General features: G+C 57.1%; 1 protein-coding gene across 1 annotated transcript in view; it reads left to right on the top strand.

The window, feature by feature from the left end:
- SMPD3 (sphingomyelin phosphodiesterase 3) overlaps window positions 1-12370 on the top strand; it is an 82442-nt gene that overhangs the window by 58896 nt on the left and 11176 nt on the right. The window contains exon 3 of the mRNA XM_072816338.1: window positions 9246-10775. Coding sequence (XP_072672439.1) covers window positions 9450-10775 — 1326 coding nt within the window. The 5' untranslated portion in view covers window positions 9246-9449. The remainder of the gene's footprint in view (window positions 1-9245; window positions 10776-12370) is intronic.

Below are 12370 nucleotides of genomic sequence, written 5' to 3'. Positions count from 1 at the left end.
GGGCTCCAGTAGTACTGCGTGCGAGGGAGGACTGGAGCATAGCCTCTGAGAGGGCCCGGGACAGGGGCCTGAGCGCTGGCTGGTGAATGAGACCCAGCCTCTGCCCAGGAAGCCCCGCCCTTGGGCCCAGCTGCCCAGGGCTGCAGAGAGGCCTGGCGAGATGCTGACGCCTCATTTTATTTACTCATTCACACCGATTTGCTTTTTAATCTCTGCATAAATTCTCCTCTAGGACTTGGGTTTGTTAAATGTTCTTTGCACGGAAAACTTTAGGCTGAATGTGAAATGATTCCCTTCAGAAGAATTTTAGCAAGTCTGTTCTGTTTTAGGAAGGTTTGTTGTCTTCCTCTGTGTTCTTTGGTGCCTTGAAATGCCTACACACCGCTCAGTCGGCCAATCCATTCCAGGAGGAAATGCTGTACTTGAAATGCAGCTGAATGCTGGGTCTGCAGAAATCCTACCATTTGTGTGGACTTGTATTTAAAGTTCTACTCCCACAGAAAGTATGTTGTCATTTCTTCTTAAGCAAAGGATGTTCCAAGCCTTGTTCAGCTCATGAACCATTAACATCAGCAGGGAAGCAGGGACTTTGCGGGGACAGCAGCCCCAGTAGCAGAGCCCGAGAAGAGTGAGATCCCTCCTGGCCTCCATGCCCGGGGAGGGCCTCTCCTCGGGGTGGAGGTGGGGCTGGCCAGCTGAAAGCGTGTGCATGCTGGCACTCAACCAGGCACGCAGTGGGCACCACAGAGCTCCCCTGAGGCAGGCGACGTGACCTGCTGGGGCGTTCCAGGACCCCCTGCTCATGTCCGTGTGTGAGGACCAGCTCAGGCACAGACCTCAGCACTGGGCAGGTTCAGACGACTGGTGACAGAAGGCCCGTGCCATTCTAGATGTTCAGTGGTTGACACGTGGCCTCCTGACCTGGACCTCGCTTAAGGATGTTTTAAAGCCTCCCCTTCGGTAGTTACGACTTCCTGCTCCAGTCCTCCCCTGGAGCTGCCCTGTCAGTGCCCATATGGAGGAGAGCCTGGAATGATGTTAGTGACGTTAGATCCGATTTTCATCAAGGAGGAAGCCCTGCCCCCAGGCTCCCCCTACCCTGGGCTCAGCCTCCATCAGGGCACAGGACTGCCAAGGAGCCCTGTGGGCTTCAGCTTCCAGCAGACCTAAGCAAACATAGGCTGAAGGCAGGTTCTTGAGTGTAATACAGGGGTATGTGGGAATGAGAGAAGATGCCACTCAGGACAGCTCAGGTGGGGATTTAGGTGCCAGCCACCATCCAGCCTTCTCCTCAATGGCCCCCTTTCTGGTCACCAATGGATGATTCTGGAATGGCAGACAGGAAAGGGTAGGGTGGCCAGATCCCCAAACAGCCCCATCCTATGATGGAGTCCATGGTCTCAGGGCAACTGCCCCATATCACTGCAACAAAAGGTCTTAAGCCCAGGAGTACCGCTGTTTTAAATATTAAATTGATTCAAGCACTCCTGGCACATATACCTCCAATGTGGATTGAGATTTGCTTTCCAGTCATGCAAGAATCAGCTTCATCTGGGCTTTCTGAGTTCTGACATGGAAATGCCGAGGCTGGCTGATTGAAGGAGTGCCACAGAGCTGCTTGCAGCCTGTTCCTATTCTCAGAAACCACATGATGCATTAATAGCTCCCATAGAAAGTATCTTTTTGAAAATTTTATGGCCCCTTTGCCTGCATCTGGTTTCTGCAGAAGCCTGTGACTCGGGCTTGCATAAGCAGCCCCCAACAGACGGTCCTGCCAGGAGATGGAGCCCCCTGCCTCCCCTGTACCATCCTTTCCCCTCGTTTGGGAGAGCAGGGCACCGTCTTTGTCCAGCAACCACTCACACAAGGAGGAAACTTTGAGGACTCCAGGTCCATCCTGAGGGCCTCTGCAGCAAGGGAATTAACAATAGCAACAGTAACAAAAATATTACTAGCGATGTGGCAGGTGCTGCTCTAAGTGTTGTTCATACCCTGAGATAGCGTATATGCATGAGACACACACATGTATGCAGAACAGATGAGCAAACTACAGCTCAGAGTCAGTGAAACAACTTGCCCAATATCCAGCAGGAGGACCTGAACCTGGCACATCTGACACCAACTCTGTGCTTGTAACACCTGCACTGCTATCTCCTGAGGGATGCTCAAGCCATATAGGCACGGATTCCTGCCATCGGTCTCACAGGGCCTTCAGGGACTCAGGAGAAAGGCCCCCCTTTGTCCAGTGTACAGGCCGGGGTGGGGGAGTTTGCCCAGGAGACAAAGACAAATCTTCAGAAAGATTGGGCCACTGGTATATATTAGGTGGAATCCCTTTGGTGGCAAGTGACAGAAATGCAACTTTGACTAGAGCAAAGAAAAGAGTAATGCACAAACTCACTGATTAGAAACTCTTGGGGTTGTTGTCTTCAGGCACAGGAGAACTGGAGCTCAAGTGCCCCCAGGACTCTCTCCTTCCAGCCCCAAGGTCTGTTTTCCTCTGAATTAGATTCACTCTCAAGGAAGACTCCAGAAGCTTCAGGCTCTTAATGCTTCCATCTCAGAGAAAATGCGGGCTTCTTTCCTATGGGGTTCAGTAACAACACCAGTGAAAGTTTAGGTCATATGACCATTCACCTTGGGGCCGGGGGGGTGGTGGTGCCAATGGACCTAGTGTGGCTCACTGCCCTCCCCTTGGGATGGAGTGGGGCAGACAAAAGTGGGTCTGCCACCGCCAGAGGGGTGGAGCAGGCTAGGACTTGGGCCTGTGCTGGTGCCAGAGACTCTATCAGGCACTGCTGGGCTGCTGGTGGGGGCCTGACGTGCAAATAGACACGTGCCCGATTAGAGGGACAGCTGGAGGGCGTGCAGGGCAGGGAGGGTATGGATGGGATGGAGAAGTTGGGGAGGGCTTCAGAGATAAGGGAACAGGTGCTTTGGATCTAGAAGGGTCAGTGGGCATTTACCTGGCATACCTAGGTCATTGGGAGCTGCTGCTACAGCACACATGTTCATGCCAGACCCCAGACTCCATTCCTGTGACTTTCAAGGATTAGAAAGGCATCCTCTTCAGTCTGTCCTCCTAGTGACCAGTTGACTTCTAAGTTTCAGCAGCTCAGAGCTCCCGTTGCTATGCCAACCCCCAGGCGGCAGGCATCCAGGCAGAAATGGGCTGGCCCAATCCCGGCGCCACCAGCGGATACAAGCACATTTGGGTAATTGGATTGGAGCAATCCTCTCAGTCTTTGCTGCAGAAACCTGGGGCTTGGGCCAGTGCCTGTTTAGACATGAGCCTGTGGACACAGGGAGGATGGGAGGAGGTCCCTCTGCTCCAGGATTCCCAGCCCAGCTGCTGGGAAGAGAAGGCTCAGCAGGCATGAGGACCAGAGGGATGGGCTATGAAGGAGGGACAGGTTCCATCCTCTGCCCAGCCTGGGGCAACTCCCGACCCTCATCAACTTCCCAAAAGTTCTCCAAAGCTCAGACATCTCTCAAGATGGTTCAGGCTTCCTTACAGGAGCCAGGGCTTGCCTTGGCCAGCAGAACTGGTCTGGCTTGCTCACTTTCCCACTGCAGGAGAAATTCAGAGTCAAAGTCAGCACTCACCTAGGACCCTTTGATCCTCTGTGCAGCAGGTCTTATGTACCAGCATGCCCGCCAGGTCCATTTCCCAGGGAGATGGGACATGAGGTGGGTGTCCTGGTGCCAGGCTCACGTGGTATCCAGTAGCAGAGGGCCTGTCCACTGCAGCTTACCCAAGCAGGCTGGTGGGGACCTCCCTGCCATCTTCAACATCAAATAGGACAGGCCTGACCAAGGCGTCCTGTGGACACCCTCCCCAAGAGACAGCAACCAGCCCTCAGGGAGGTGTGTGAGGGAGGACCTTTGGCTTAGGCCTGTGAGCAGCAGTCCAAGTCTCCCCTTCCCCGTGCTGTGGTGGCTGCAGGTCGAGTCACTACAGATACCAGTAACCCACAGGAGAAACTTTGGTATGGAGCTTCTCTCTGTCATCGCCCCATGCCTCGCCAGGTGTCGCCAATATATGAGCTCCCGGGCCAGCCTGTGACCACCACTTCCTCTCCCATCTGGACTTACAGTTGTCTGGGTCCCGAACTGCCCCGGGCAAGTTGCCCTCCCAGGTAGATCAGCCTGTGAACCGATCTGCTCCCTCTATCCAGCGTGGCCTGCAGCCCGGGCTGCTCGTCACAGTCAGGCCCAGTCTGGTCCTCGCTGTGGGGAAAGGAACATGTCCATGAAGGCCGGCAGCTCGAGCCTCAACAGGGTGGATGGGTCTCTGCGGATCTGAAGGGCAGTTAGGAGCTTAGAGGACTGGTGGGTGGGCTCAGACTGCCCCCAGCACAGTGCGCAGAACCAGCTTGTCCCATCTTCAAAATCCACTGAATCCACAGATCAGGGTGTAAGCAGCCAGAACACAGAGGAGCCAAGCTCAGCTGAGGAGGCCCACAAGGAAGAGGAGGGGAGGTAGGGAGGGATAAGTCCTCCTGATTAGCCCTGGAGGCAGGTATTGCTGACCCCACGTCAGAGATCATGAGATAGGCTCAGCGAGCCTGACCCCTGAGTGCAAGCTGAGCATCGGTGCAGCAGGGAGTGAGGGGGCCAGCCTGAGGTCTCCACTTCTAGGACAGCTTGACTCCCAGGAGCCCCCTCTTGGGGCCCTAGGTAGCCTCCGACACTGATCCTAGGGCTCCGGAGTGACCACGAGGACCTGAGGGTGTCTGGGACCCAAGCCCAGCTCTGGAGACTGGGGCACTGGGCAAGCGGGGGAGGAGGGGACATCCTGAGCAACCAGGAAGCCAACGCCAGGACTCATAATGGGGAGAAACCCAGGAGTGACTATTACTTTAAAAAAGAAACTGAAAGGGCAATCCAGCGTGTGGGATCGAGTGGCTACAGCTCATGTGGCTTTGAGGGACCTGTCACCCCCATCAGAGACGCCCATGGTGGACTCTGCTTGGTAAAGATGGAGAACGGGGTGTGGGGCGTTCCTCGCCAGGAGGCTGAGCCTGGGCCGGGCCACCCACACTGTCCTGCCCCACCGAGGGCGGACAGACAAGACAAAGGGCCCACAGGTGCAGACTGGGTGCCCCCCGAGGACTGTAAAGCTCTCTGGGAAGTTCCCAGCCTCTGGAGTTTCGCCCCCACTCCCCTCTTTCACGGGGAAAGTGCAGATCAGACTAATTAATGTGTTGTTGTTTGTTTATCCTCCTTTCATTTCACTGAGACAAAATAATTAACCACAGAGCTTTAGAAACTGGCTCCATTGGTAGCAATCCCCTCTGTGTCAAGTGCGTCAGCAGCCTCGTGCACAGATGCAGGGACCGCGCGGGAGCGGGCGGGCGGGCGGGCAGCAGCTGGGGGGCCTTCTGCCCAGGGCCCTGGGGATGGCGGGCGGGTGCGGCGTGGGCACGAGGGCCCGGCAGCCACGAAGAGCTGGGATGCTCAGCTCTGCTACACCCTGGAGGAGCGCTGTGGTGGCCCCGGGGCTGCCAGCCGCCTCGCACCCACCGAGGCCTGAATGGAGACCAAAACCATTCCTACGGCCAGCCCAGGAGAGGCAGAAAGGTCAGGCCGGGCCACTCACTGCCACTGCAGGCGGGGCTGGGAGGGAGCTTGCCCAGAAGGGTCTCTGGAGCCACCACAGAGGTGAGGTGGACACAGGGCAGCTGAAGAGGGATCCCCGCCCTGCCCGGCCAGTGTGAGGGATGAGCCACAGGGAGAACAGAAGGTTTGGCAATTTCTCTCAGGGGCCCTGTGATGAAGAGAGTTTGCATCCACCTCGAGGGTGAGAGGGACCCCTCGGGGGTGGGGTTGGGCAAAGAGTTGGGGTTGTCTTAGGGTTGTCTCCTCCTCCAAGATAATGGACCACCAAAGGGAAGGTGTAATCAGCTCTTCTGAGCACCAGGCACATTCTGGCCTGAGATGGAGGACTGGGGGACAGTGATGGGGTGGGATAGGCACTCAGGTGAAGATGGTGTTGGCCAGGCTGGGCCGGTGATCTTGGGCCACTGGGAGAGGAGGGAAGAGCTAAGAAGACCTAGGTGTGGGCCCCCTCCATGCACTTGGGGGTGGTGTCTGGAGGTCCCCAGAAGTCTGGCCTAGACCCCTACCCCCAGCACCTTGGTGCCAGCTGTAGTGGCTGCTGGAGCCTTGGGAGACACCATCCCAAGCCACTGTCCCCACCTGCAGGGCCAGGACCTGCCACTCCTTCCTCTAGTTCTGGTTGATGCAGGCAGCTCTGCGCCCTCTTCCATAGCTTTCACTCCAGCCAGTCTGAAGCTGGCCCTCCACACACTGCCATGAGCAGGCCCGCTGTGCCGAAGGTAGCCAAACCCACCGGCACGGATGGAACCAGTAGGCTGTTACCCCAACTTCAGGTTAAATTCAAATGAAATGGCTGGGATTTTAAAGAAAGAATAAGTAAGTCTGTCAAATGGCAGGCATGGGAGGACTCTGGACAGCCACTAGTCCCTCTAAGTACTTAGCCATGAGCTCTGGGCCACAGTGGTGACACAGCTCTGCTGGGGGGGTAAAAATCATGTGCACAGAGGGTCAGCAAGCCTGCAACAAACCCTCCAATTTCAGCCACTGTCATTATAAAATTGGTCTCAGGGCCCCAGACCCAGAGCCTTGCCTAAGTTCACAGACCTCTGAATCAGCAGACCCCAAAGTCAAGGCCATTGAGGTTAGGACAGCCCTCACACAGAGCCTGGCCTTCAGAGAGAGACCAGGACTTGGGCTGGGTGTGGAGCAGGTGGTGAAGGTCACTGTCTGGTCTGGGACTCCAAGGCAGATGTCAGGGGTCTCCTCCCATCCTCTCTGAAACAGCTTCCTCAACCCCTGCCCCATGGGGAAGGGGAGAGGGACCCAGTGGCTGGCCCTCTGGCCTCACCAACGTCCTTGACAGTGAGCCTCATTGCCCACACCTGAGTGAGAGGCCTTTCTACTACAGCACCAGACAAAGCCACATGGTCCCTGTGCCCCAGGCAGATGGCATGGCATTTCCCAGATTAAGCCGAGGTGCAGTGCAAAGCTGTCTGCAAGGAACTGTTTCCCGTGGCTCCTGGCCAGACAGCTGTGGTCTGAGTAGACACACCTGCTTCCCCAAACTGTAACCTTCTAGTGTTTTCTTCAAAGGGATTTCCCCCCGAAGAAAGAAAAATCCTTGTGAAATGTATCCTCCAGAACGAGACACCGACACCAGCTAAGGTTCATCTTAGACATTAAGCTCTGGTCTGGGACGAGCACCCCATCCCCACTAAATCAGCCCTGGAGACACAGCCATGGAGGTGCCCTTAGGTGACAGGTGCGCCTCAGGCCTGGAGACAGCGACCTCCATTCACCCACCCATTTCTTGAGCTCCGTTGCTGCAGCCCCAGGACCCACCAAGCTCTCAGTGCAACCCCTTCTTTTGGGAAGCTCCTGGTCTGCTGGGGAGGTGGCCGTGTTCCATGAGCATTTTTGACCTAGAGCTGCAGAGACCAGGCTGTGTACAATGGGGGCCAGGAGCCCCCAGTGGCTATACCTAAGCCACCCGGCAAAGAGGGGCCGGGGGTGGGGAAGGCCTCTCTGAGGAGGTGATTTGTGAGCTGAGTCTTAGAAGCGAAGGGATGAGCTAGGGCAGGGGCAGGGCACAGGCAGGAAGCCACATCTCCCCGAGTGGGAGAGGGCACAGTTGGAGGTGGGGCTGCAGACACGGCTGGCCTGGCTAGGAGACTAAACACCCCAGAAAGGGCCAAGAGAGGCTTTAGAGGGTTTGGGGTATCTGACGGACAGTCAGATTAGATAAAATCCCTCCAGCCCCTGTGTGGAAGATGGCCTGATGGAGAGAAAGCCGAGAAAGTGGGTGAAGCATGATGCAGTCATGGACCAGCACAGGGGCTAAACCCACGTGGCACCCGGGTTCCGGCTGGAGGGGCCAGGGAGGCAGGAGGAAGACAGGCAGTGGGGCTAGGATGGCTGGAACATGAGCACAGACCCCCATGGCACCAGGGCAGAAGCTGGACTGGGTCAGTGGGACAGTGAGCAGGAAATGAACCCCCCGCAGATCTGGTAACAAAGACTCTAGATTATGCTTATACTAGCTTCACTGCAGAATGATCACGACGGGTCTCTGGAGGTTGGGCAAACACTCCAGACTCTTGTTTTTATCAATTCTACATTCAGTGCTGTAACTGCAGCTGGGGGCCTCTGCTAGGCAGGGCCCTGGGGCCTGGAATGAGGCTCAGGCACCGGCTGGGACAGGAACCTGGGGTGGACTCAGTCCTCCAGCGATGGGCCTCAGCTGGGCACTGGGGCTGGATCTCAGGCTTAGGGGAGAAGCTTGGGCCAGATCCTCACAGCCCCAGGACGCTTCTCCAAAAGTCACAGGGACCATCATTCCAGAAAGTTGGTAAGGCCCCCGCAGTACCTAGATCCTCGTTGGTCGGGGATTTCTGGGGGGGACAGCAGGAGTGGGAGTGTAAGAGTAGTCTCATGATGGAGGATGGGGTGCAGTGAGAGCTGGTTGTGGCTAAAGCCCCTCTCTCCGGGGTCTTGCCAGCTGTATTTCCCCCCCAACCCTGGGACTCTCTGGCCCCTTTTCTCACCATTTGCTCCCTCTGTCCTGACCTGAAGGATACTCAGTGACAAGTGGCTCTGTTTGTGGCTCTTCTGAACCAGGGTCACCCCTTACCTGTTCCAAAAACACTTCTGGCTGCTTCAGGCCAGTGTTAGGCCTGGGCATCCTCCAGGATCCCCCAGGCTGCCTCCCAAATGCCCACAAAGCTAGGCTGCTCCCAAAATCCAGGGTCTGTTTTTAAGCAATTAGGTCACAAGATCAAGATGGACAGCTAGAGAGGGTCACGTCACCAAGTTGGTTACTGCAAGAAAACCAAACACACAGGGCACCTGGGTGGCTCAGTGGTTGAGCATTTGCCTTTGGCTCAGGTCATGATCCCTGGGGTCCTGGGATGGAGTTCTATTCAGGTTCCCTGCAGGGAGCCTGCTTCTCCCTCTGCCTGTGTCTCTGCCTCTCTCTGTGTATACCTCATGAATAAATAAATAAATCCTTTAAAATAAAATAAAATAGAAAAAAAAAAAAGAAAAGAAAAGCAAATACACACAGGCAAACAGAATACTCCTAATTCTGATGGGGGAGACAGGAACAGGGTGAAGGGAGGGAGTGGCCCCAGCATCCCACCTGCTCCATTAAGGATGAGTCAAGCCACTTACTTTCTATCTTCCAGGTTCCCCTGCAGGCCCAGTATGGCCCACTGAGGTGAACCATGACTGGCTGGCCAACACTCACCACTGACCACCCAGAGACGCATCTCACCAGGAGGTGACCCCTCCTGCACCTGCTCCCCCACTCGCCCACCCCTCACAGGAAAGTGCCCGCGCTGCCACGGACACCATGTAGTAGGGCCGGCTGCGGCGCCCAGTGAGCTGCGATGGTTTTGTACACGGCTCCCTTTCCCAATAGCTGTCTGTCCGCCCTGCACGCCGTGTCCTGGGCTCTCCTCTTCCCATGCTACTGGCTGGCGGACCGGCTCGTGGCCTCCTTCATACCCACCACCTATGAGAAGCGCCAGCGGGCGGACGACCCGTGCTACCTCCAGCTGCTCTGCACCGTGCTCTTCACGCCCATCTACCTGGCCCTTCTGGTTGCCTCGCTGCCCTTCGCCTTTGTTGGGTTCCTCCTCTGGTCCCCACTGCAGTCTGCCCGCCGACCCTACATCTACTCCCGGCTGGAGGACCAGGGCTCGGCTAGTGGGGCGGCGCTGCTCAGTGAATGGAAGGGTACAGGCCCTGGCAAAAGCTTCTGCTTCGCCACTGCCAACCTCTGCCTCCTCCCTGACTCGCTGGCCAGGCTCAACAACGTTTTTAACACCCAAGCGCGGGCCAGAGAGATCGGACAGAGAATCCGAAACGGGGCCAGTCGGCCCCAGATAAAAATCTACATCGACTCGCCCACCAACACCTCCATCAGCGCGGCCAGCTTCAGCAGCCTGGTGTCACCGCAGGGCAGTGATGGCGTGGCCCGGGCCGTCCCTGGGAGCATTAAGAGGACGGCCTCTGTGGAATACAAGGGGGACGGCGGGCGTCACCCCAGTGAAGAGGCTGCCAACGGCCCGGCCTCCGGGGACCCGGCCGAGGGGGTTGGCCTTGAGGACGCCTGCATTGTGCGCATCGGAGGTGAAGAGGGGGGCCGGCCCCCCGAAGCTGATGACCCTGCCGCCGGGGGCCAGACCAGGAACGGGGCTGGCGGGAGCCCACAGGGCCAGACGCCCAACCACAGCCAGCGGGACGGGGACTCGGGGAGCCTGGGCAGCCCCTCGGCCTCCAGGGAGTCCCTGGTGAAGACGCGGGCCGCGGCGGACGGCGGTGGCAGCGGGGAGCCTGGCGCCACCAACAGCAAGTTCCCCTACAAGGCCTCCGGGGTGAAGAAGGCGGCCGCGCGCAGGAGGCGGCACCCGGACGAGGCCTTTGACCACGAGGTCTCCGCTTTCTTCCCCGCCAACCTGGACTTCCTGTGCCTGCAGGAGGTGTTTGACAAGCGGGCAGCCGCCAAGTTGAAAGACCAGCTGCACGGCTACTTCGAGTACATTCTGTACGACGTCGGGGTGTACGGCTGCCAAGGCTGCTGCAGCTTCAAGTTTCTCAACAGTGGCCTCTTCTTCGCCAGCCGCTACCCAATCATGGACGTGGCCTATCACTGTTACCCCAACGGGCGGCGCTCCGACGGCCTGGCCTCCAAAGGAGCGCTGTTTCTCAAGGTAGGAGGCCGTGGCCCTGACCTTGGGGCGCACATCAGCCTGTCGTAGAGGCACCAGGGGATGAGGGTGGCAGCCAGGGGTCCTTAGGCTCTTGGAGTGCTGGGGGGCAGGCGAGGCCTTTCGTGGAGCTGAACGGGTGGGCGCCCAGCTCAGAGACAAGGGTGGAGGGTCCAGGCTCAGACCAACCTGGCCAGGTGCTCTTAAGGGGGCAAGTTCCTCAGATCTCTGAGCCTTTATCTCCTCATTTGGAAGTGGGGGCAACATGGTGCACACCCTCATGGGGTAGGGAGCGAGCTTGAGGCCGGAGGGTTCTTGTGGTGCCTGGCCGGTGGTGAAGGTGGGCAGCAGTGGTGGCAGAGATAAAGGGAAGAGGAGGAGGCAGGGGCCCCCAGTCCGTTAAGGGGCAAACGCCGGCTCACAAAGGCCTGCAGCCTCTTTGGCCAGCTGCCCCCTCCCTGCTGGCTGTCACGCAGCTGCTGTGCCAGGCACTCTGCCCAACAGCCCAAGGCTTCACTTCCATAGTCACTAATTAAAGTGAATCATAATTATTTCTGCTAATTTGGATGCAATTGGAGGAGTTTTTAGACCATGGTAATTTGGTCATTACCCGTTATCTTCTACTGAGCCTGACACCCTCCGAGTGTTGGCTTTTTGTTCCCTAAGCAAAAGCCACTCTTAGTGTTTCCAGAGTTTCGGGAAGCAACGTTTGGCCCGTTGCTACAGGACCCAGACTCCACTTCCAAGTGCTCAGTGGTTCATGTGTGACTCTGCGGGCCCAGAGCTGGGGGTCCTTGACTCCCCATTCATAGCCTGAGAGGCTGAAATTGAATGAACTCCTCTTACCTCCTCATTTTGGCATATGGTTCATCAATGTTCTGTTCCGCGGATATATTTTTGTCTCAGCAGCTGGAGTGACTTTCTGGGGAAGGAGGGGATATGTTGTCAAGCTCAGGATGAGAACGTACCTTCTTCCTTCCACCCACTTTACCACAGATGGTTCGTGGCTGGGGACCCCCCTTTGCCCCCGCCCCCAGCCCACACCCTCATCTCCCTCCTGGGTCTGGCACCCTGACCACCATGCCCACCAGGATCACAATAGTCTCTTGGGAGGGTCCCTCTGCTGTGGACTTTCTTCTCACCTCTCTGGTCATTCCTTCCAGGGTCCTGGTCACCTACCCAGCCTTTAACTGCTGACGCTCCTTCAGCTCCTTAGCCTAAAACTGGTCTGCAGATTTGTTTAATTTGGTCCACATCAGTAAAACTTTTCCTGTGTTGGCCAACATTTAAAAAATCAAGATATTCCACATAAAACCCAGTTTGCAACTTCTCTCCCACCTCTTAGGTCTCGCAGCACGTGGCAGGCCTCCTGCCTTCTGCCCAGCTCTCAGCCCAAGCTAAGGGGTGGCAGCCCTGATAGCAGGACGACCTGACCCCACGTAGGTAGGCCTCTTCATTTCCAAGTGGTCACCACGGCCAGCCCCACACACCGCCCCAGGGAAGTCACTCCACAGATTCCATTTCCACACGTGCTGACGGTTCTCACGTTTGTCCCAGCCCGCATCTCTCTCCTGAGCCCCCAGCTCTGTGTCCCGCTG

Source organism: Canis lupus, chromosome 3, assembly GCF_048164855.1.
Source record: "Canis lupus baileyi chromosome 3, mCanLup2.hap1, whole genome shotgun sequence".
Classification (NCBI taxonomy): domain Eukaryota; kingdom Metazoa; phylum Chordata; class Mammalia; order Carnivora; family Canidae; genus Canis; species Canis lupus.
The sequence above is the reverse complement of the archived record's forward strand: the minus strand, read 5'-3'. Positions and strand labels throughout refer to the sequence as shown.